This window comes from Epinephelus fuscoguttatus, linkage group LG16 (assembly GCF_011397635.1).
Source record: "Epinephelus fuscoguttatus linkage group LG16, E.fuscoguttatus.final_Chr_v1".
In the NCBI taxonomy this organism is placed as follows: domain Eukaryota; kingdom Metazoa; phylum Chordata; class Actinopteri; order Perciformes; family Serranidae; genus Epinephelus; species Epinephelus fuscoguttatus.
The window spans coordinates 28,239,607-28,265,115 of NC_064767.1; the positions used below are offsets into that span (position 1 = coordinate 28,239,607).

At 42.7% G+C, this 25,509-nt stretch overlaps 3 protein-coding genes across 6 annotated transcripts in view; 2 read left to right on the forward strand and 1 right to left on the reverse strand.

Moving 5' to 3' along the window:
* Positions 1-13,986, reverse strand: part of LOC125903363 (signal-induced proliferation-associated 1-like protein 2) — a 101,105-nt gene extending 87,119 nt beyond the window's left edge. For 2 of the 4 annotated variants that reach the window (XM_049600251.1, XM_049600247.1), the window contains exon 1: positions 13,799-13,985. The gene's annotated coding sequence lies outside the window, so the exon portion shown is untranslated. Of the gene's footprint in view, positions 1-13,798 lie in introns of all 4 variants that reach the window. The other 2 variants (XM_049600249.1, XM_049600248.1) reach the window with 2 other exon arrangements.
* Positions 13,987-16,118: 2,132 nt separating this feature from the next.
* Positions 16,119-18,691, forward strand: map10 (microtubule associated protein 10). Its single transcript, XM_049600456.1, has one exon. The coding sequence runs from the start codon at positions 16,233-16,235 to the stop codon at positions 18,666-18,668; it is 2,436 nt and encodes an 811-aa protein (XP_049456413.1). The 5' UTR covers positions 16,119-16,232; the 3' UTR covers positions 18,669-18,691.
* Positions 18,692-20,819: 2,128 nt separating this feature from the next.
* ntpcr (nucleoside-triphosphatase, cancer-related) lies at positions 20,820-23,783 on the forward strand. The gene is made up of 5 exons (XM_049600407.1): positions 20,820-20,921; positions 21,356-21,518; positions 21,607-21,709; positions 22,271-22,480; positions 23,061-23,783. Exons 1-5 carry the CDS (start codon positions 20,888-20,890, stop codon positions 23,136-23,138), a joined length of 588 nt encoding a protein of 195 aa, XP_049456364.1. The 5' UTR covers positions 20,820-20,887; the 3' UTR covers positions 23,139-23,783.
* Positions 23,784-25,509: the final 1,726 nt, after the last annotated feature.

A 25,509-nucleotide genomic window follows, 5' to 3' on the forward strand; every position in this document is an offset into this window, starting at 1 on the left:
CTGCTTTTCATTGGAAGTTTGGCAGGGCAGAGCGTGCTGGATGCCAGATCAGGGGTGCTGCTCTACGGATGTGTGCAGAGGGAGCAGGCATTCAGGAAGCAAAGGAAAGTTGACACTGGAAACCATATTGTTAACAGCAGTATGGGCAAAGTTGCCAGTGCTTTTAGATGACCATGTAGGATGCCAGATGCTTGCACCACGGTTGGCTGCAGAAGTGGAAAGCAACACTACAAACAAACAAACAAACAAGCAGGGAGTCTAACAACAGTTCCATTTGTAAATGTATCAGCCTGTTAACAAAATGTAGGTGTGGCCTGTGAGAGTCAACAAAGAAGGGGAAAAAGGAAGACAGTATGGAGAACACTGCACAGGCTTTACCAAAATAATAACAACAATAGGATAAAGCTTTTTTTTTTTTCAAAGTGAAGTCCGTGGCCATCTGGAGCATATGTTCCAGTGCAGCAACTTCCTCCTGTAATTAATGGAGTTCTCCAAAGGGAACAGTCTGATTAAGTGAAAACTCTTCTTATTCTCCACAGGCCATGTTACCAGAGCTCGGAGAGAAATGGCTCCGATAGAATTCCTGAGAACTAGGCGGCCCTGGTTTGTCATGCAGCTGGCATCTCTTTTATGGAGTCACTTTCAAAGCTTTTCCCCTACAAGTGGCATCAAAAACATCTGTTCCCAGAGCAGCCACCCACATGAGAGATTGCCCAGTCCTGGCACGATGGCCTGCAGATGTAGGCAATAACCGACATGCAAATGTACATGTAAAACCTCAGACAGCCACATTGTGACAGTTAAGAACACAAAGTCACAATGAGGAAAGGAGACGGGAAGACAAATAGAGATTGGATAGATAGTGACTGAGAAAATAATCGCTATACTTGAGGGAAAACTGACTCATAATGAAAGAGGGAGAAAACCTGAACAACAAGAGATGATACAATCACTAGTTATTCTGAGCCAGTGTCTCCTGGCCATATTGAAGGATGTTCAATGGTATTTTAAATCCCAGGCAGAAGACCAATTTGACCTCCATCCTGTTCGGAACAGTCCAGTTAGTGGAGTGGCCGGGTAATGCCTGATGAAGTAGCAGTAGCACAGCTATATTAAGGCTGCCGTGTCCGGGGCATACGAGATGCCTTAAATGTGCACTCTGCTGGTGCTCAGAGCAGTGTAAAACACTGTGCATCATTAAGGGGAAGTGTGCTTAAGTACTGTCCGCGGCCCTGTAAAGCGACTGCCAGTGGGGGGAGAGTGGATAGAGGGAGGCAATGGGAAATGGTCCGAGTTATTTCCATTCCCTCAGCCCGTTTATGGAAACATTATTGGAGCAAGGTTCGGTTCTCACGGAGGAGGAAAAGATTCAGGAAGCGAGTAAGAGTGAGAGACAGGAGAAAGTGAAGGAGGGAGTGAAAAAAGGAAAAGGAGGAGGGACTGTAGAAATGCTGCTTTTAGCTGTTTTCTCTGGAAAAGACCTTGCTCTGTGTGTGTCCTTCATTGTGTGGTTCTCCCTCTGGCAAAGGCCACAAAAGCCTCCATTTATCTATCCTGAGCATCTAGCCTTATTGAGAAAAAGGCTCTGAATGGCGGGCAGCCATCACATGTGCCAGGGTGACATGGCTTTTCCCTTGTTAACACTTCAGTCTTGCACCCAGAGTGCACCCAACACAATCTCCACCACAGTGAGGGATTACTCCTGCCGACAAACGGGCAAAAAGAAATAGTACATCTGTTCTATATATTTGCATTTCTTTGGTTGAATCACAATGCACCACTTGACTCGATGGAAAGCGAACATTCTCAGTCAGGCGTGAGAAACCCACCCCATCAATGAGGCCTTTTTCCACCCTTTGGTTTCTTTAACCAGGGTAACAGCACATCACAAGGAGCAGCTTGCACAAAACACAATCTGTCAACTTGGAGGCAGACGGGGCCAGTTTATTCATGATTCGCCCTCATCAGTTTCTATTTACTCAGTGTTCTTGGGAGTAGAAAGGGGACCAAGTGCAATTTTAGGACATCGCAATGTGCGCTATTCAGCAATCTGCAGCTCTAATTGCAGAGCGAGAGGAATTTTCTACATCTCTAGCATTGAGGCACAACAGCTGCAGCTGGCCTGGCATGCGGTGGGTGTGTTTAAGGGGGGTGTGGCGGCTAAAAGGGTGTCAAAGACTAACCTCCCACCGAGAGCCACCCACACACGCGCACCTAAGCATAAACACACATAAATGCACACAGTGTTATGTGCACAGATGCCCATGTGTTCAGTATCACACGGTGTGCTTTTGTTCCCATGTACAGATTAATAACGTCAATGACATACCAAAGCATCACGGGGAAATACTGAGTTCTAAAATTCGCTTCCCAGCAGCACATCCTCAAACTGATACACATCCATATACACATCCATCTTCTAACTGATTTAGAGCAGAGTCTGCTGTCATTAAAAAACTCCAGCGCATACAGCACAGACACAATCCCATTCCTTTAGTCAACTGGTCGTCATCTCCTGCGACCAGTTGACTAAAGTATCTGTGTGTGCATGCACACATACTGAAGCATTAGAGTGTGTTGAGAGGAGGAGGGAACATAATGCTCTCTTTTTGCCTCCACATCTCTCTTCTTGTCCCCACCTCGTTACACCACCATCCTACCATCCCCCTTCCTGAATGCTAAATGGGGAAAAAAAAGTGTCCAGGGAGATGAGTGCGGATGAATTCATTCCTACCACCGGGAGCCAAGTGCACTGATCCAACCTGACGTGAGGGGCCCCAGTGATCGAGTGACCTTTGACCTTTAGAACTGATTGAGGCCAACGATCTGATGAGGTGCCTTTATGAAGGGGGGGAAGGGAGTGCATAAAGTATGGGGGCTGAATGTAAAACAAACGTCCTAACAGTCATAAGGAGTATGGCTTTATTGCATCCTGCAGCGTGTCCTCAGAGACCATGCTGGTGAAGCACATGGAAGTCCATCTGCATTAATATTTATGCAATTCAGAATGACATAAAAAGAGCATCCTTAAATATAGGCTACGTCTGCCGCACTCAAGCAGAGATCAGGCACTGAATGAAAAATGCGCACAGGAAGGTGTCTGTCCTCAATCGCAGAGCTGGTCAGACTTTTACAACAGAATCCCAAATAAGCACAGATTTCCTTATTCCTCACTTCCTTATCTCTAAACTGCAGCAGGCTCTGAAGAATGTCATCAAGATGGCAGCGTTTGGAGAAAGCACGAGGCACTGGCGGCTGTACAACATGCACTCAGGGTCACCAAGCCAGCAAAATCAAGAGGAAAATCTTGCTTTCATTTAAGTAGATTGCAAACGCAGTGTCATATCCCACAGGGTTTGGTGAGACAGACGACTCCCACAGACCGTTGGTAGAAATAAGATCTTGGTCAGTCTGCCCAGTTAATAAGTCTTTCAGGATGTTGTTGGAGTCTGACCTTGAAATACCACCTCAGAAATATGAAATATTTGAATTCCCATCATTACTATCGCCCCTGAGAAAGCACAGACTGTAAAACTATTCCATATTAAATCAATAACAACCACAGTCTTCCAGTATGGGACTCCCTGAGGCAAAATCCTATCAAGCAGAGGCTCATGGTGAAGTGTGTGTGGTTTTCTAGCATCTATGGCAAAATGTTTGCAAACCCATCATATTCAAAATTGTAAACCTAGCCATGGGCATGTTTTTGATTCTGCATTGCAACAACACAAAAACCCTGAGGTGACAAAGCAATGGAGCAGCAGCAATCCATGAAATCAACAAACAGAGCAGCTTGGGCTAGCCAGGGAATTGGCTCTGTTTGAGCAGAATCTGGGGAAATGCGAAAAGTCTCCTCAGGGACCTCGGACTCAGACTGCCTTTCAGTGAAAATTAAACAAAATGACAGGAAACAATTAACCTACGCTCATTTTTCTCTTTACACTCCCCCAGAAAATGTCAAATGTCACCACCTGAGACAAGGGATCTTCGTGTGTGACCTGATGAGAATCTGTGTATTTACATGCACTTAACTAACCTGATTATTGTTGGTTTTCCGCAGTAACCTGATTTATCAAGAGACATGCAAATGAGAGACTTGTTTCCTTAATGGGGAGGTTGGGGATTGAAAGAAATCTGGTTAGCTCAGCAACACTTCTGCTGGAGCATGCTAAATTCTTGGTGTAACCATAGAAATAAAATGAGAGTGTAACGGACACTGCCATTTGAATCAACAAAGCAGGATGGTCAAAGCAGCAGCCATTTTTAGGTGTACCATTGCCACTGCAATATATAACTTCCATATAGAGAAAAAAACAATTAGCGGCAAGTCGCAACTCACCGATTGAGGTTTTCCTGTGATGACCAAATGAGCAGTGGAGTAGAACTGTTACCTACTTATACAATGTCACCATAACTCTTGTTTCTTTTGGTACCGTTAAGTTTATTTTTGTTAAAACATGATGTCCTATAGCAGACTTCGAAAAACGAGTAAAAGCGCCTGCTAAGACAGACAGAGAGACTGTGGGGATAAACAACTTTTTTCATATCTGAAAATATGAATTAAAGGATTTATTTCTACCTGAAAAGAGCCGGTGATTGTTGGAGCAGTGGAGTGACTAACTAGATGACTAACAAGACTAACAAAGATGGTTTTGTTGGGTTTGTTTTGTTTCTGTTGAGTTAGAATAAAGTGTGTCTTACGATGAGTTAACAAGGCAATATATCTAACGTCAGGGTTAGGTCAGCGAAAGAGAGAAACTTGGATGTGTGTACGGATGTTTTTTTTGTGTTTGATAAGGAAAGTAGGTGTAAGAATAGGCCAAAACATAGTTCTCAAACTAGCGTGTGTGACCCATTTTACAGCCCCACTCACGTTTTATATGTGTATGTGCATTGCAAAGTCATCAGCCATGCAAACTGCTGAAAGCAGTGTGGGGGAAAGAAAAGGACTTTCAGCAAGCAAATATACTATTACAGAGCAAATCCATCAACAAGTGGGAAGCTTACTTTGACCTCTGACCTTTGGTATTTGCGTGCTCCACCTAAATACAGATTATCTCGAGACAGATGAGAACAGCGTAATTATACAGCTGCTCCTGTGGTCAGATAGACAGCACCTGGCTGTGTATCCAGCAGTTGTGTGTTTGCTGTGTTTTGGCTGGAGCCCATGCAGCTCGGTACTGAACTGTATGTGGCCCTGCCGTGCTGTTTACATTTCAGAGAGGCTCCGAGGGCTTCCAGTAAACATAGCCTGGGGAAGGTAAGGAGTGAATGAACACACAGTGTAGCTGCTAGGCATTGTAAGAATTAGAGACCTCTTGTTAGGATCTTAACATAGTGTCTGGGACACTGTTTGCCTGACTGTGTTATGCAACCTCCTTCTCCTTTGCTCCTTCTTCTTTTAAGGCAGTGAACCCATATAAAGGCTAGAATTCAGTGTCAAATGCACTGTCCCTCCAGCTCAGCGTTCCACCCCCTGTGGCTAACCTTCAAACATCCACAGAAGCTTTCAATACAATTCAGCGGAGGGGAGCGGTTGATCTCCTCCACATTGATAGACAGAGCGATTACAGAAGCAAGAGAAAAGAAGAAAAAAAATCAGGCCACTGTCACTCCAGATCATTATCCGCCGTCAACAGCCTTTACAAATCGTATAAAAGGAAGGCTAGTCAAAATGATGTTGCAAAGAAAGAGGAAAAAAAAAAAACAAGAGAGCTGGAATATACTACTTTAGCTTCGAATTAGCTCTGCTTGGCTGGGCCGGTGCTCCTTAAACACATCATACCGCCGCTACAGCAGCCCAGAGTACAAGGAAAGGCTAGGCCGACTGCCAGCCCTGCACAGTTCAGCTCCTCTCTTGCTTTAGCCTTCCCTTCCACTTTGTGTAAAAGGGTTTCCCATACACACCAGTAACTCCAGTATCCCAGGCTTGTCTAAAATAGTCACAGACAGCTATGTCTTTGCTAACAGCAAGTTACAAGAATAGGCCAAAGGCAACATCATGTAAAGGCATTTTTGTGCTCCAGCAAGTGAACACAAGGGCCACACTGTAATGTCCTGGTTAAATGGTGTGCATAATTCAAAAGTACAATCTGAACTGAACGAAGACACAAAAGGGATATTGAAAGGAAGTATTATGATTATTCTAACCAAATGAAGCTCAAGAAAAATGAATGACCGCTATGACGCCTCTGGTTTCTTCTCGCCAACACTCGAAAGATTTTGACTGCTTTGCTGTCAAATAAAAGAATAACAAAATCAGAATAATACATTGCACCGCACCACTCTGAGATACACACTGAAAATAAAACTGCAAATGGCCAAAATTTTGTAAGAGTTCTGGGATTCCCAGTATAAACCACATATATTCAGTAAACTAAACTCATTATCATCTGATTTATGGATCAGTGGAAACACAAACAAGAATAACATCCTCCTCCCAACATGTTTCGTCAGCGCTTTTAAAAACACAATGACAGACTACAGACCGTGACCAGACTTTCTAATTTGTCTCATGTCAGTGAGCTGGCAACATGAAAGGAACCAACAAAAAAACAGACACTTTCTCACAATTGATAAAGGGTTGTTTGGGCGAAAGTTCCTTCCTGTGAAAAGGCTGATACTGAGAAAATTCATACATTCCCGTCAGTACTGTACACAAAGCAGAATAGGCTGTCTCACAGCAGCACAAAGAAGCCTCTGTCAAACAGCATACAGCAGTATAATTCAACTACGCTTTTTACTTTTAGTCTTTGGTCCCTTATATTCTCAAAGGAAATGACGCTTAAAGAAACTGCCTTACAATGTGCAGCATATCATCTATTGAAGCAATCCTGCTATCCATGTAGGTTCAACTGAATTTAGACTCATGCTCAACAACAGTGTGGAAGCACTGCAGTGCACTGGTGAGGTTAAGTGAAGGATACTGACTTCAGCAGCAATGCCTCAATGGCTCACACACGCATGCAAACACCCTAAAGCTGAGCACTTTATGGCACATCTGTCACGGCTCTGCTCCATTTGACTTGTTAATTACAATCAACCTCTATCAGAAACAAGTCAGCGTGCATTTACGCTTTAAAACAACTCATCCGATGGCCATTTGCTCCTTGGATCACCCAGGGTCAATTTGAGAGTCAAGGGCGCAGATGTTTGCACGAGGGGTTTCGTGCAGTATTGGCCTACATTTCATGAGTACAGGTTTAATTTAATGTACCTTCGGGGACTCTAAAGTGGCTAATATTACATAAATAAAGATTATGAAATGAATAATCCTCTGAATTATACAGGAAATACATATATTATCCAATCAGATGTGACATAATTCCACCCATCAAACTCAGCTCAGGCTTGGACCTTATTTGTTCATATACATATTTGTGTCAAATAGTTATTATGAGGCTCCTTACCTGATACATTGCTGAGATGGCGTTCAATGAATGAATAGACAGAGTCACAGAGAAAGAATGTCTGCAGAGGCCATAATGGCATGCAGACAGGACTGGCTATGTCACCCACACCCAGTCCTGTCTGCCTATTCAGACAGGCCCATTCTTTTTCGCTACAGTAGGAAGGAGGTATGCACATCGGCACTAAACCAAATCCCTTCTTATCTCCCATTGGAGGCTGGCTGCGACCACAGAGGTCAGCTGTCCCGATTGTCTGGGCCCGCTGAGGGGAACACTGACCGAGTTAACCCCATGGGTCACGACTGGTCCTTGGACTCAGTGGCAATCGGGTTAATGACTGGCTAGCACTCATTCTCTCCATTGTGGCCCAGTGACAGACACGTAGACAAAACATGTACGGAGGGTCAGCAACTTTCACTGGCCTTTTCCCCAACTTTCCTGATATGGACACTAATGAGTCCCAAAGGGAACAGGAGGTGCAGACATAATTCATCTTGGCAAGACACATTTTCCTATATGCTTGACTATTGCAAATCCATAATGCATGAACATGATGGTTTTTGGTGTGACACTGTTTAAGGATTGGCTTGGTGAAGCAAAGAGTCATCCTCTTGTGCTCACAGCTCTGACGAGTGGTATTTGGACTGCTGTCTACTGGGGTAGAAGTGCCTAAATAAAACTATTGTGCGGTCACTCCAGCGACAAGACTAATGGGTTTAGTACAAAGCTGAAAAGTTGTGGTTTGCCTCCATTTTGCCATTTAACTTAATGATCAAGATGAAGGTATAAATGCACCCTTACTTGGATAACCAGCAGCGTGAGATGAGAGAGTAACAAAAGATCTTCATTTCTAAAATCTTTGGTAATTATGACAATGATGGTCCTCCTTTATAAACTGAGATGACCCACATTTTGCTATTGTGCCTGAAGATCAAAGAGATTATCTGGAGGATTAATGATTTTCTTTCAGACAGAAAAATATCTCATAGTTGCATCTGTGTTAACTGTCAGGGCTACATCTGTGAGCCAGTGCTGTTGAAATCATATGTAGCTCCGTCTGTCAGTCATGAGCTTAGTCCAGAAAATCATGTGAGGTTTCAAAAGGTCATGGTTAAACAGTAAGGTCCAAGCTGGTCTAAGCGGGTCATATGATTTTTTTTTTTCATCAGTAATAATATTTCATGCGTGGATAAAATGCAGTACATCATTGCTTATTCACCGTCTGCCCTGCAACAAAAGGGCTTCAAAACAGCTGTATTAAGGACATGGGGAAGCACACTGTATATTATCCGTTGCTCTAGCTGAGGATACAAGATGCCTAATCTTTGCCATTAATGGTCGAGCTACACATGAGCCAGCAGTGATGGCAAAAGGGCTCAAACCTTTATTCTCCCCTCTGGCCTCACGTAACACCTCCTCCTCAGTCCTTCAGACGCTCGGCTGTGTGTCACCAGAGGTTGACAGGGACCTCACCAGCAATGGCGCGATGAGCATTTGACTTCTGTCACTATACCATCTGCTCAATCCAGCAGCTTCCCCTCCAGCCATGGCACTGCTTTTTCACTCAAATGCGCCTGGCACGACAGCAAGCCCAATGAATGAGTGGCAAGAGGGTGGGAAACTGAAGAGCAGAACACATACAAGATGTGAAAGACGCAAGGGATGAGCTGTTGTAGCAGCTATTTAGCCAAATTTACTGAGATAACAGCATCTGCTTCTGAACAAGGTAACCATAAAATTGCTCACTGGATCCATTTCTCCTTTAAACCCACATAAAGTACAACTTATAATAAAATGCCTTTTAACGCCAGGCATTACATCTGACCAAACACAGCATCCATCTGTATCTAATCTGCTGCATCTACTCTACGGTTTAACCACTTCAGTAAGAATCTGATTAACCAACAACACACTCTACACACAAATAAACAAGCAAAGCAGCACATGAGGGCGACGATTCACATATGTCCTCAAAAAACATGCCACAGGCTTTAACATCTAATTTGTGCATAAAGAGTAAAAATATGGTGCCATGAAAGGCTGGTGGTGTCTTCCTGCGGTTCCCTGGAATGCTTGCTGACATACGCCAGCGCCCGAGCAAGCTGTTAAACATGCCGTCTTAAGACCATTACACTGATTACACATGAGGAGTCGTATAATGTGCAGCGCAGACAAAAATGATGAATGACCCTGAGAGAACCCAACACACTGACCTTGGAGCCGTTAAAGGAGCTGTATATAATATTCAGAGCATTAATAAAGCAGGAAACACTTATTGGATATGTAAAGATATAGGCTAGTGGAGTAATGGCGTCTGAGCAGAGGATGAAGTCATGTTCCTTTGTGTGTGTTGTCATCCAATCTTCTGTTATTTATTGCGGTAGATGGTCCAGCCGTATGTGCCTGTTGGTGCATGTGAGTCCCTAGCCCTTTTTTACACATTTCGGAAGCTGTAAAATGCCATCATTACGCCGCCTTTGCTTATTTACACAGAACAAAATAACACCGGCATCCTGTCACCCCAGTGCGTGATTTTAGACAGCATACTGGCATCCTGGAATCAAAGAGGCATGACGTGTAACACAGCAGCATCAGCCTTAAACAATTACAATGGCATAACATGTCAATAATAACCATTTACCATCCCTGTTTCATGGCAGCTGATTTCACCCTCTGCTCGGAGGGTAAGAAGCTCCTGGGCCGCATTGTCTCCCCAGTTTGCAGACTTTTTCAGCTGCTATTTTTCCTCTTTGAGTTAGCTGCTTTTTTAAATCTCTCTGCAGTGGGTCACACACAAAACACATCATCAAAACGTAACATCCATCCCATCCGTGATCCAGGTTCAATTCAGCGCTGTTACTATCTCCATTGTTGGCTTAAATGCGAGCCAACTCTGTCCCCCCATTCTGTGATTGTACCTTTAACAAAAACTGGTGAAACAAATAATGGCGCGACATTCCAGCCTTGAACAGCTAGTGTAAAAGGGCTTCTGTGTGTGTGTATCCCACTGGCTAGCTAATCACTGCTCCACACTGCGCTCATACAACTTACTCTGATATTGGGATGGCACTGACGCAAAGGTATAGTGCCGACCCTCCGGTTAACCCCTAGTTGACATTGATAGCTCTGTCAGCACTGCTGCTGTTGTTAACAGTGCTAACAACAGCAGCAGTGCTAACAACAGCAGCACTGCTACTGTTGTTAGCACTGTTAGCTGCTAGGCACCGGCTCAGCCACCTCCATGTTGAGAGCCATGTGCAGACAATCCCAGCTGAATGTTGTCCAGAGCTGTGTCAAAGTCACAGGATCCTTAGTCACCATGTTTCAGCCTTCCTCAGAGAGTCATATGGAGGGTTTACCGTTACTCTTTGACCCACACTTGTGGAAAGAATTGCTGGCACTGATGAGGCACGTAGTTCTGGAGCTCTTAAATGATCATCAATGTTACAAACCTAACTGATATCTCAAATAAAAAGAGTGAGTTTTTCTCTGTTCTGTACACATTGTGAACATTGCTCAGTAAACCACCCACATCCATCAGAAACAGACCTCTAGTGGAACAGGAGATCAATTCATAAAAAAACTTCAACCTAATGACGGCATCTGTGCTTTCCCTGACAGTGATGAGTGGGCTTAAATCCTTCCATAAATCCAGACTGCAATCAAAACAAAGGCTGACAAAAAAGACGGAGAGAGAGTCTGGCTCTCACAACAGGAGCAGGCAGCATGTGATCCCCTGTCTGCTGGTTGGTTGGTTTTGAAGCAACAGGATTTGGTTGGGAGCCCTATTGTGAATCCTGGCTAGCCGGCCAGCCGGTCAGCCCGCACAGACCAGACTCAGGCTTCCTGATCCTCGTCACATGCATGGGGTGTGGGATCTGTTGGAAAGGGGGGGGGCGCCACATGGTTTGGCATGCTTCAACGGTACAATGAGGAGAAATGCATCAGCCCTACCAAACGCGGACTGGACCTAAGTCCTTCAGCAGTTTTTTCCCCCTCTACTGTTCTCTAAATCATGACCAGTAAGCACACCGGCAGCAAAGCACCGTGGGAACACAGACAAACAAGGGGAAAGACTGGGAGACAGTGTCGGGCGCACTGGGGGAGTGTTGTAACAAGAAGACTGAAGTCAGCCACTACTGTTAAGTAATTTCCCAAACCTTAAGAAAGCCCCCAAACAGCTCTGTGTTATGGTAATGTCTTTACAGGCAAACACAACATAACGGCTGTAACTCTAGAGGGGCGTCTCCGAGCCCACTAGGCCAGAAGACATCCTAACCAGCTCTGCAATGATAACAACTGGATATGGCCTCTGGGCATGTCACAGGAAGCCGTTCTTCTGCCAATCATGACAGGTGCCTTATTGTTCAGCTGAGCACACATTGTGCTCATAACTTTATTTTGAAAGACATATCTATCCGGCTCAATTACCCTTTGTCTGGTTAGCCATGCAGAAGGCGCTGTTAGAAATAGATGAGAACATATTTCTTCTTCAGGGCCCTGTCTGCACCCCATTGATGGCAGAATGCAACAGATCTCTATTCAAACTAAGATTGAAAGACTTTCCCTGGCACTGTCATTATCATGGCTGCTGAATAGGTCTCCCTCTAGGAGTGTGCTGCTGGCAGAGATGGGGTACCTAGGCAGCCTCATTTTCATCTACATTAGTGAAGATCTTGTCTTTAATCTATCTTTCATCTATCTGGGAAAAAAAGGTCCGTCTTCCCTTTTGTAACTTAACAAAAACTGAATTTCCAACAGAAAATTCAACAAGGTAAAATCAGTCAAAATCAAAGCTAATATAGGTCAATACTGGGACCACATACATAATGAGGATAACTAACACAAATGTTTTCATGATGACAGAGAAAATGAGCAGATTAATGGGGTTGTTTTTCGCTTCTGTGCACAATAATAGCAAATTATTCACACGTCACTACAGATGTCTTAATGCTCATTCAGGAGAGTGGGCAGTTGAAAAATTGCCTCCCTGATTTGCAGACCTGACAGCTTGACTGAAGCCAAACATTTTTGGTGTTAAAGGAAAATAGGTTAAATGTTACACCAGGCCATAAGCATACTGCAGTCATCTTAAAACACTCCTGTGCCTACTTAGTTCAGCACAGCCCTACGGAAAAAACTAATCTCTTCCAGACATAAAACCCTGTGAAAATAATGGTGTCTTATTGATTTCAACGCTCCGGGAGAAAAAACTCTTTATGCTTGATCTGTTCAGATGGGAGCTGTGAAGCCAGGAGGACAGAAACACAGAGCACTGAGAATTAAACAATGGAAACTTACATTTACACTCAAGAGTACCAAGTTGTTGTGTCTGCACCGCAGCTCGCCAGCAGTGAAGGAATGGGCTTATTTGTTCCCCCTTTATTGGGAAGTTGGTTATTGTGGAGGCTAAACTTCCTGCAGGAAGACAGCAAAGGATATGCTGCTGGACGACAAACAACATTTCACTTGTTTACTGTCCCAGTGGAGTATACAGAACATTGTATGTTGAATAGGCTGCAGGGGCAGCCATAATAAGGAATACTGTACATGCTGTGTACACGCAGACTGCCAGATTTTGTGTATGGAGAATCCAAACACCTCCTGATGTTAGGGGGGAAAGTGTTCTTTGTCTGGACAAGCTCCCACAGCTGCAAGAGGTAAAATATCCCAAATAATAACATAATACAACATTTTTTTGCTGACTTCTGCCTACATAAATAAAAAATAAACCCACTCTGGGCTTCCTGTGACAATTAAATATGGCCTGGCAGACTACCTAGCAGTGGCCTCACCTACAGTGAGCATGTGAAGGCTTTATTAACCATGACCAGTTGGACAATGATGCCTTTATCGCCCCCCACCGTTTTCATGGAAGCACTCCACCAGACAAATTCATTCAAAAATATTTCTGTGCATATCCATCCAATTACCAGCACGCGCGCGCACATATTCACCACAACCACCATCACCATAACCAATAAATATGACGACAACGTGCCTTTCATTAACAGTGAAAATGATTTAAAAATACTGCATAGCCTCCCTTCAGGAATATAAATGTAAACTGTAATGTATAAAGCCTTGAATTATGTGTATATGAAGGGGTAAATAAACAAACACGAGTCCAGTGTAAGTCAACCATTGATTAACTGACACAAATTAAGGCTATTGCTTAAAACACATTACACCCTCCAGTTTTTCTATACTCGTCGGTTGAATTACATCTGCCTCAGTGCCTGAAAGTAACTTTATCCTTTGTGTCCACTGTTGCCATCGATATACCAATGAGTTTCTCCTCTGTGTGTAGCGCTCCGCACTTTGAGCTCCAGCCCTACTTTGTAGTTTGTTGCTCGGGTCGGAGGGAGAAACTCACCCTGAGCTCTTACCTCACAATGTGAGCGGTGTCCTGTCCAGCCAGGCTGCGAGGTTGTTCAGGTTGCTAGTTATCCTGAAAGAGTAAAAACCAGTAGAAGCTGTGGTAGTCGCTCTCGCATCTCTCTCTTTCGGTGTCAGCCTCCAGACTGGAGTGGCACGGACCATAGCGATATTCACACAGCACCTATCTCCGTGATGACAACACGCAGGGAGGAAAGACTCCGCCCACCAGACGCTTGTGGTACAAACTCTCTGCACTTCACTCCTGTCCACACACACATACAGACACACACAGACACTCACAGACACTCACTCACAATTACACACACGCTTTAACAGCACGTTTTTTGCTTGCTATTTAAATGAGACAAATATCCACCACAGGCTGAAGGCGATAAATGAGCCTGTCATGGTAACTAGTCCGGTGGCCTTGTTGCCTTTCACTACAGCACTATTTTAGTCTGTAAGCCCAGTAAGCCCCACAGTGGCACCATCTGGTGAACTGCAGGAAAGTTGCTCACTCACACTGTAGGCTATCTGGATACATTACCAGTCGTCTAGTGTGTAATCAAGTATTTTTTGGAAGTATCTATACTTTACGTGAGTTGTTATAGGTCTGTCAACTCTCACTTTAACTCCTCTACATGCCCTAAATAAAACATATAGGCTACTTTTACACCAATACATTTCCCTTAAACATCTCAGTTAGTTACTCCAAAATATGGAAGCAAGGGAGGAAGGAGGGAGAGACTGAGGGACGGATGGATGAATGGGATTAAAGGAAAAACTGTATTTTGTTCATTAAACCCTGTAAGTTGTAATAAATACCTCATTTTTCAACGATAATAGACTCATTTTTTTAAATAGTGTACTTGTTAAGAAGAAATAAGCTTCATTATGCTCATGATTATGATTTTTTTCTATTGGGTGCAATAATTCAACTACCGCAGTTTTCTGTGCAATTATTCAACTGTGCAATATTTCTCAGTATATGACTTTATCATGCACATAACTGTACGTTTCTTATGTTTACTCTTATTCTATTGATGTATATATCGTAGTTAAGTTTCACACTTACAGCCTCAACATACTATATATATTTTATTTTTAATGTTTCTAATATCTTAAGTATTAGTGTTAAACACTGTGGCATAATGCACATTCTATTTTTTATCTTTAATGCACATTTTTATTTCTATTGTATTTTATTGCTTTATACTTCTACTTCATGCTCCCATGTTAAGAAGAAATAAACTTCATAATCATCAGAGTTCTGACCACTTGCTGATTTTTTTTTTCTTTTATCAGTATTTACGTGTACTTGTACTTTCAATACTTACCTTTAATATCATAAATTACTTTTGATATCTAAGTACAATAAATATCAGATACTTTGAGACTTTCACTTAAGTAATATTCTAATAGGTGACTTTGCTTCTACCAAAGTCATTTTCTGGTTAGATATCTGTAGGCCTACTTTTACTTAACCTCCTGGGACCCTGTGTTCTCATATGAGGACAACTCATTTTGGGTTTACTTGACCTGATACTTCATTCTGCTTAACTTAGACCTGTTGTTCTCATTCGTGGGCACTTTTTGTCCTATCTAGTGGCCCTGGCAGAGCGACAAGAAGACAATCAAACTTGACTATTGACAATGACAATTGCACAACACACTAATCTGTGTAAAAACAAGATGGCCAAGTCAGTTTGCAGCTGATCCCGACACGAAAGTGGTCAAGGTCCAAAACCTGATTCCATTTTATGGTTAAAACCTGTTTATTTATATCTAATAATGTTTGTAGATTGATATATGACGAATTTTAGTAACAGTAACAAGCTAGGAAGTACTCGTTTGAGGACACTGGGACTTAATTATCACTGACAATGTTTAGTTTTTTGATACTAATGGGGTCCTACTGATCCCAAATATCTAGGAGAAATCAAAAATGCACTCCAAACTAAAGTGCAGGTCTCAGGAGGTATATAGCTTTAAGGTATTTCAACCACCACTGTAAATTATTATCTTCATATCCATTTGACCTGTGCTTGCAATGTGTCATGATTTCTTGCAGCAACCTGTAAGATTATTTTGATTTTTTTTCTTTTTTCCTCTCCTTTATATTCATTTTGGGAATAGACTTCCTCAATAACTTTCATTTACACTACGCCCTAATTGTTAAAAGATAACAACAAACTAGCACTATTACTGATTTTAACAAAACTGAAACCTGTGCTATACGCTAAGCACCCCCTGAACTACATTTCCCGGGTGTCCCGGGGCAGTGAGTGACGCACAACGCTCGCGACAGCTGTTTGTTTCCATGGAGCCCATAGAAGCTAAACGCTCAATACGCGGATTAGCTAACTGAAAGCTGGCTAGTTAGCTTGTTAGTTTTGGTTGTAGCGCGGCTTTCGGGTGTCAGGGGGACAAAACAGCGATAACATGGAGACTCTGTTTTCCTTTGAGCTTCTGGTGGAGTGTATCCAAGTCGAGAAAGAAAGTCAACTCTCCGACGAGCTGGCTCTTGGAGTGCGACTGCTGGACTTCCCAACTCTGCTCATTTACCAGCCTCAACAGAGCAGCGGTGGCATTAACCAACAAGAACATAGTGGACAGATGCAGCGGGGAGTATACGTCTTTAACAGAGGGAAGTCTTGCTTCTTTAAAATGAACCTGAACACACTGCACACACATCTGTCTAACACCCCTCTGTATGCCATGGTGCTGGATGTGAAAGAAGAGATCCCCAAACTAGTTGGTACCTCACTCATCTCACTGGCCAAAGCGATGGACAGAATCAAGCAGGACGAGGCTGAACATGGTGTATCTACTCCCTCCTCTCACGGTGAAAGGGGGGTTGTTGGTATATGCAACCTCACTGGGGAGAGAATTGGATCAATTTCCTTGAGTTACAAACTGCTAAGTCTGGGGGCTAGTTTACTGCCACATATCACAGAAAGCACCAGTGTACATGGAGGACAGCATGCACAACAAAGCTCCATGGAGGAAAACACATCTGCAGAATCGCTGCCTCATGACTGTTCACCCACATCAGACAAGCCTGGTGTTAGCATCCAAAACAAACAAAAAATAAATGAGGCTAAACACAATGATGGTGTTTGTGTTGCCATGCAGACGCTAAGAAGCCAAATGCCTCAGACAGTCAATGAAACAGAAAACAAATTTGAAGATTTAACTATATTCTGTCCACCTCATCTCTTCTACAGTAATACTGCAGAGGCAAAAAGCAAAAACGAAGGAGAGGGTTACAAAATCCTGAATCTAGACTCAGAGGCTTTTATATACGGAGACTCAGATGAGGAGACAGGTGGAAATAGAAGTGAAGGCACAAACTCTCCGACGATGGACCAGAAAGTAAGACATGAAAACACTTCAAGAAACCAAGAATCAAGTGGGGCAACTCCAAATGTCCTCGGGGAAGCCTTACGACAGTTGCCTCTACTAAATGCTCTTCTTGTTGAGCTGTCACAGTTGAATGGCCAGAACCAACACCAACCCCTGTCTGTTCATCCCAATCTATCTTGGATTTACACACCCTCTTCAGCAGAGCCTTCAGCTGGGCATGGAAACACACCACAAAAGGCACAAACAAAAATGTTGCAGAAAACCAGACATGGGACTAATCCCCATTCGAAACATTTACATCCCCCCAGGTACTGTTCTACACCAGTGGTTAGGCCCGCGTCTGTGAAAGTGAAAGACAAACAAGAAGGGGCTTTGATGCAGAGTCAAAGCTCCAATAAATCTCCGAAGAAGCTTGTTTATGGCACAACTAAAACATTCAACCTCAGACTGAAGCAGATTTCTCCTCTTAAAGTCAAACGTCGTGAATGCGTGGATTTAATACAGACTGAAGCACAGTCAGGTACGGCCAAGGGAAAGATGAAGTCAAGCAAGAAGATCGTAAAGTCCAGCAGAAGAAAATCAGCATTTAATCAGAGCTCTAGTCTTAATGAAAATATTGAGACAATGATGGAAAGTATCCCAGCGGACTCCAGACTACAAGAAACACTCACACTAAAACAGAAAACACTGCACGGAAAAGTTCATGGTAAACAAGACATTTCAGAGCAACCGTCCCTCTCTGAAAGAAACTTGAGATCTATTCACATCCCCAGTGTGGATGGGCACGCTGTGGCCCAAAACAAAGACAAGAATGAGCATCACAGTGAATCACATGGAGTCAACTCACGGTCTCAATCAGACAGGCACAGAGAGAAAATTGAATCTTCAGGAAGCAGCAGACACAGCAGCCCCAAATCTTCATTCTCAGACTCCAGCGGGGAAGGAAACGAGGAGGCCGACTACGCTGATGACTTTAACAGCCTCGAGCCCAGCGATGCCTACTCCCCTGACCCCATGAGCAGCCCCGAGCCCTCCAGAGCCAAGACTCCCAGGTCTCCTCTCCGCCCCGACTCCCTCGGCTCCGAGGGTTTCCAGAGGACAGCAGCCCTCCCTGTGCCCATCAAAGTCCCCAGCTCTCCAAAGCGTGCCCTGAGGGGTACGCACATCATCCGACCTCGGACCCAAGCCTCGGCCCTCAGCTTCTCCTCCGACGATGGTGACAGAGATGCATCGTCCTCCCTGCAAACCATATGCTCCAGAAAACAGATGACAGAGAGTAGTAGAGTTGAGAGGAGCTCTGGTGCTGAGAGTTTCATATCATCAAGAGGTCAGAGGAGTGTGTCAACTAAGAACAGCGGCCCTGTTCGAGGACTCTCTGTAGAATCAATATCCTCCTTTGAGCCACAAGAGTTAGAGGAACTGGAGGATGAGCTGGGATCTCTGGATTTCAGAAAGGAGTATCAGCATATCTCTGAGCTAGTGGCCAACAAACTCCCTGGTTACACTATTTAAACAATATAGAATCACATATTATGTTCACATCTAGCAAATGTCTAAATTGATATGTGTCAGTTTTCCTTTCAATTATGATGTCTGACAACTTCTTTAAATAAAGACAAGCTTATTTGTGGCAATGTGTGTAAAATATGTGATCATTGTACGTCTTAATCACTCAGTTATTCCAGGGCTACTGGGAATTTGCATAAATTGTTGGACCGTGAGTCTTTTAGTGACATATAAGAGGAAGGAAAATCTCCCTGCGCACACCGTTTATGCAAATCATTTAACTTGTAAGCTCTCGTTTCCAGTTGAGTTGTCACGAGCTGAAAATCTCCCAGAGCTCCGAGGGCAGCAGCCTCTGATTTCAGGGTGTTTCCTTTAAATATCGCCTGCTACTTTGCATTCTCCCTTGATATTATTTGGTAAGCCAAACAGAGACAGCTTCGTTGTTCATTTTAAAAGCGGTGTGTGTTTTGCATGTCAGTTGTGTTTAGGATTTCTGTGGCAGTTCTTCCAGATGGACAACTAAACCTAATTTGCACTTGTGGTGGTTCATCATTATTATTATTTAGTACATTTCCTCAAGTACTGTAATTAAATAGAATGCTAAGATACTTGTAGTTTGAGTATCACAGTTCTATGCTACTTTATAATTATACTTTATACTGTACTACATTTATTTATTTGGCAGCTCTAATTCTTTTCAGATGAAGATTTTTTAAATCTATATTAAGCATGGAACAGCTTCCTTATACCATATGTACACTGCAGTTAAATTTAGACCAGTTCCTCTTCAACCAGCTATGATTTTAAACTTTATTCATTATGCATCAGTAAGTTTAGTCCAGTACAATAATTAAAAACACTGACAGGGTAAAGTCTGCATTAAGAGTACTTTTTAGTGTGTATACAGTGGCTTTGCTCATTTTACACAAGTAAAAGTTTAAGTAGGAGTTGTGTTTCCAGATTCATACAACTAAATAATGTCTGTTGTTTTAATAACTTTTTTTTTTTTTTTTTACCAAATATCTTAAGGTTATAACTTAGATCTTGTTTAACTAGTGTTTTACATTATTAAATGCTGTTGAACCTGCTCGTTAAACAAACCACTGTATTTATAATCAGTGTTGGGGAAGCTAGTTTAGAGCAAAGTACCAATTACTTAACACTGGAAGCAGTTAGACAACAGTAAAACTAACCTGGGGCGAAATCTAGGTTGGTCAACGAAAGCTACTTATGATTACCATGACCTGGATGACTGAGAATCTTCACTGATAAAAATTAGGGACTGTTCTTTAACAGAGGAGGGCGGTGACTGGGGTGTGACATCGTTTTTTTTTTTTACCCTCCCTGAAGCTACAAATACTTTCCCTTGAGCCTCTGTGAGTGACTGGCAGAAAATGCACGGCCCTCCCTGCACCATAAATTAGAGTTTTAAAACGTACCCTTTCATGTTTGAAAGTCAAAAGTTGAGGACAAAATCCTGGAGCTGAAAAAAAAAATCCTTAGTTTTCCATTCTTGTCAGTATACTGGTTAGTTAGTGCAATTGGGTTGTGTTTTTTTTTTTTTTTTTTTTTTTTTGGCCAAATCTTAAATGAGACGTAGAATAAAGTGATTTTGATGAAATATTACTATTTTCAGCTCAGATTTGTTCTTTTAAGTATTCGTCACACATAATGTTTCCAAGGACTGTCGGAAATTTGAAAATCCAAAGATAATTTCTGTTTTTAGAGTTTCTGATTAGGCTAAATGTCGTGATTTGGGCATTTTCTAAAGACAGCATGCAGTTTTTTAATCTGTGGTGAAATACACACAAAATACAACTATTTAAATTAGTATGCCCCTCTCCTAAGCCAAAACACAAAACAAACGTCCTCAGTGCTCAAAATATTATTTGACGTGCCTCTGCCTTTTTGCGGTGCAGTGCAGGGCAAGTGTAAAATTTAAAAAATATCGCATTGCTTACAAGGCTCAAAATTGTTTCTAGTTTCAGTAGTGACTCAAATAAAAGTACTTTAACGACTTGAATTGTAGATAAACTCTAGTTTAATTACCTGTAGTTTCATTACGTGTAATTCAGTAGGCCTACTCCTCAACATTGTTTTAGGATTATTCGGTCTATGCTTAAAATATGATATGATAAAGTTCTTTGGTGTGGTGCCTACCGCGCATGCGTTAGCTCGATGTGTACGGAAGTACTGCAGCAGCATGGTGAACGGTGGAAACTGAAATGTTAAGACACGTTTTCCTGACAGGACCTCCAGGTAACACACACACACACAGAGCGTGTCCGGTGCTGTTGACGTTACAGTCGCTGTAAATCCAGAGCAGTCAGTCAGCTGTCTTAACCCTGTGTCCCAGTCAGTAAACGTTTAGGTCGGTTGTGATGAAAGTTAGCTTGTTTTAGCTACTTTTAACTGGCGACTTTTTATGGTAGCTGTGTCCTACTACATACTAAAGAGACGTTCATCTAAGGAATGAACATTTGAAATGCTATTTTGGCAGGTTTTTAGTTAATATGACTCAGTCATTCCTATTTAAAGATGGTTTAACATTTTGTAAATTCAGTAGACTGAGAGCACTGATGAAGGAATGAGATGCTATCATCACTAATACATGGATTAAAGACATCCACAATACCCCAGCTTTAAATTGTTACACTGCAGTTGTTTAACAGTGTCCCTTGTTTTGCTTACAGGTGTGGGGAAAACCACTCTGGTCCAGAAAGCCTGCGAGGCTTTAGTGTCATCAGGAGTGGGAGTTGAGGGTTTTTACACAGAGGAGGTCAGAGAGGGAGGCCGGAGAATCGGCTTTGATGTAGTCACAGTGACAGGAGAGAGGGGCCACCTGTCCAGAGTCAGGTAGCAGGGTTGTCATCCTATCCAAATCAAACCACTTCTCTTTTATCGTGCTGTTTTTGAGTGACTGTCACCTTATTTTGACTCGCAGAGACGCTGCCGGGTCATCCCATGGCAGACGGGAATACACAGTTGGGCAGTATGTGGTTGACTTGCCTTCATTTGAAAACCTGGCTCTCCCCCTCTTCAGAAATGTAAGACGACACACATGCCTTTTAAAACTCATCAATAGATCACAGTAAGCAAAACACTCCCCCTGTCTTTCCACGACTTAACTCATCAAACCTTTGATTTTCTCAGAATTGATGGAATAATTGGAAGCTTGCAAACACATAAATTCCAGAGTGACATTTTTAGTGTTCGTGGTGCCGTCTGGCTGTCACTGACCGTGATTAATCCGGCATGTAAAGTGAGCCTGGAGTGACGCCTACACATGTGCTGTAAAGGAAGGTGTCTGTGCCTTGGCGGCACATATTCCACTTTCATCTCAGTCGAAGCGTCTCTGTAATCACTGCTGATCACCCGTTGTGCATAACATGCAAACACTGTCACTGGCATGCTATCAGACACATCCATGAGACATTTACATGATGAGCTTTTTCCACATGTTAGATTAGCCACGTGGCCACCAACGCAACCTGTTTAATCTCTTTATCGATAACTGTCTAAACTGAACTGGTTTCCTTTTATTTATAGATTGTGCAAGCAGACATTTATGCATGCTCATGCTTAACGCTAACAACCCTCATCTCCAGGTTGGGTCAGCAGATGGGGGGAACAGGAAGGTGTTTGTCATTGACGAGATCGGCAAAATGGAGCTCTTCAGCCAGTCGTTCATCAGGGCGGTGAGACAGACTTTAGACAGATCCTCTTGCACCATCCTGGGCACCATCCCCATCCCCAAGGGTAAACCACTGGGTCTCGTGGAGGAGGTGCGGAGCAGGAGGGATGTCAAGGTCTTCACTGTGAGTACAAACACCAGCACACTCTCTGGGGGGAAAAATAAAGATATTTAGGTCACTTTAGGAGCTGTTAAGACCCACAATAGCTATAGGACAGTGTTTACACTGTATCCACTTGGTCTTAGAGGGCAGTCAGTCTGCCCACTAACACATAAAGGGCATGCCCTGCATTATCCCTCTCCTATAGCAGGATTAACTCTTAAATCATGCGTGACTGATTCAACAACAAAGGGTGGTCTCAAATGTCAAAATAATTTATCACGGAAGACTCAGTTATGGATATTGTCATGCAAAACACTCACTGTGCTCGAGTGCTTATTATATATTAACAAGGTGATGTGGCAGTGTAAACATTTTTGGCAAACATATGATTTGTAATTTCACTTACAAAACAGTAGGTCAGACATTAGTCGTTTACAACATGTTGATGATAATGTCAAAGTGGACACTGTGTTGTCTGAGGCTTAGATCCTATAGGATATAGGATAGGATATTCCTGTGTTATTTATCTTGAACACAGATTGTATAATTTTACATTATCTACCATCTTCAATGACTCTTGCTTATTTCTTTTCCCACTTAGGTGTCAAAGGAAAACAGAAATGCCATTCTACAAGACATTATAGCAGCACTACAAAACTGTCTACAACAAACAGCCTGATAAAACCTCCGCATTTTTGTGCTGACAAGTTTTATTTGTGTCGGTGCACGTACAGTACACACAGCCAGACTGTTCAGTGAAACTACACACACTTCCTAACTGGGTTTTTGACCTGACCTGAGGGGGCACAGCGAGCTGCTGGAAGAGTTAGTGTGTCACATGCATGTATTTATGTACTCAATTCATTTTTTTCCTTTCTCATAAAGCCTCAAAATGGATTGCATGCTGAATAATTGATTGTGAGATGGAGCACAGCGGGGGAATTGTTCAGTTAGTGTGTAAATATCCCGTGCTCTCAGAGTCAGACACTGCTAGTCCTTAAAACAGCTGCGTTTTATTTTTTTATTCAGCTGTTGGTCTTACAAAGATTCCAGCAGGCAGTTCTAATATTAATTCATTCACGAGGACAAGTGCTGCTAATTCTTTCATAACGGGGCAAACAAAGCAGTGCCCCTGTTTATTCATTGAGTTCTGTGCTGTGTGAGCCCCCCCCCCTTCTTGTGTTTGTCTAGTCAACCTGAGGATGTGCTCATTGAAAATCAATCAATATTTAACGGTGGAGCTATGTCCAATCCTTTCATGGTTTATTCATCCACTAGCATGAAGGAAGAAATGGAAAAATAAACAGTTATTGTCTCTCAGCAATGAGATTGTTTTTCTCTGGTTATCATTTCTTCTGTTTAAAGATGGAAACTGTTCGTTTATTCAGCAGTTGCAAATGTTTTCATAGCGATGGTAAGCTTCAGTGTTGTTTTCAAAATAAATATGCTTCTCTTTTGTTTTGGGGATTTTGTGCTCCATCCCGGGAGATAATGGCATCTCTGTCCATGTGCAGCCAGATTACAGTAAAGGATAAATAGTATCACTGACTATAGGATTTCTGAGATGTCAGAGTGCATTTATGAAGGATTTATTACAGTAGTGCAGCTCAAAAGAGGTCTCTGAAGGATTTTACAGCTATAGAACGAGGCATGTTGTCAAACTTGAAGTGAAGCTCTCTGCGATTGTCAACAAACACATTAAATCTGGCATATTAACACTTTTTGCCTGAAGTGCATTTGTTAAGACAAAGTTGGCTATATTCTTAGGTTTAAAGGAGAAGTAGGTTTTAAAAGTAGCTCAAGAGCATTCAAGGTTCATGAGTCTGTTGATAGTTCACATCAGACAGACTCGCTGCAAGTGGAATTTCACTGACTCTGCGTGAGCACCAGAGTCTGGCAGTTGTATCAAGGTTTTTAATAGAAACCCTCTGGCAAAGATATTTGTTTCAACACTAAAGCATCCTCAGGTCATTTCAAAGTGAAAATACATGGAAGGCTTTTTTTGACTTGTTTTTTTTTTTTTTTTTTATACTGCTTGTGTAACTGATGTAACCTGTCAGGCTGGCTGCAGAGAGAGCTGCCAGCTGTGATCTGCGTCAGACATGCTGCTGTGCCAGCATCTGTTCTGTGGCCACCGCTGACGTACCTCTGGATCTGCTGGCACCGACAGTCGCTGAATTGGCTTCAAAGTCAACCTCGCAATGGTCGTATTTTTGAACCAACATGGAAATATGGCGTTGCGTTGTTGTTTTAGGCAAAAGCTTGACGGGCAATTAGACTTGATGGTATGGTTCATGGTGGGGCAAGCTAAGCAGTAGTGCTGAAGGAGCTGCCTTTCCTGATGGAAGGTGATCCTCAGCCTCACCCTGCAGCAGGGTAGCAGATGGGTTATGTAACAGTGACAGAGGCAGTGCCAGTTTTACCAAATAAAGGGCGTGTGTGTGGATGCATTGGATTTGTTATAATGTGATTAGCAACCATATTGTGATATTAAAGGGCATATTTACAGCAGTGATTCCCAGCCAGGGGTGCCTCTGCTGTTGCCTGGGGGTACATGGAAATATTGTGGAGTAGTTCAACCAATTAGAAAAACATTAATAGAACATGGCCAGCATTTGGCGAATCCAGTGTCCCAACCAGCATGGACTGTTATAAGTTGAAAGCTGGGAAGGATCAAGACCTTTGACAGTTCATGACACCTGCATTAAAGATAACTAACAGCTTTTTTGACTATAAAACAGGTGCTCATTCATTTTCGTCCCAATCTCTGCCAGGCCATTCTTCCTTGGCAACACCGTCTCTCCCTATTGGTCAGTTGCAGCACATTCTGGGGACACGCTTCAACAGCTTAGTTAAAAATATGTGATGTTTAGACAAACTGTCATTGATTATAACCAAGTTCTGCACAAGGCCAAAGTACTTATTTGGAACTGGTGGCACCCCCTATTGAGTGATTTCAAAATAATTTTACACACGTAGTTTAACATTGTTAGGAAACATATCCTGCAAGTTTTGTGATGATTCAGCAAACAATTTCTGATTTAAAGTCT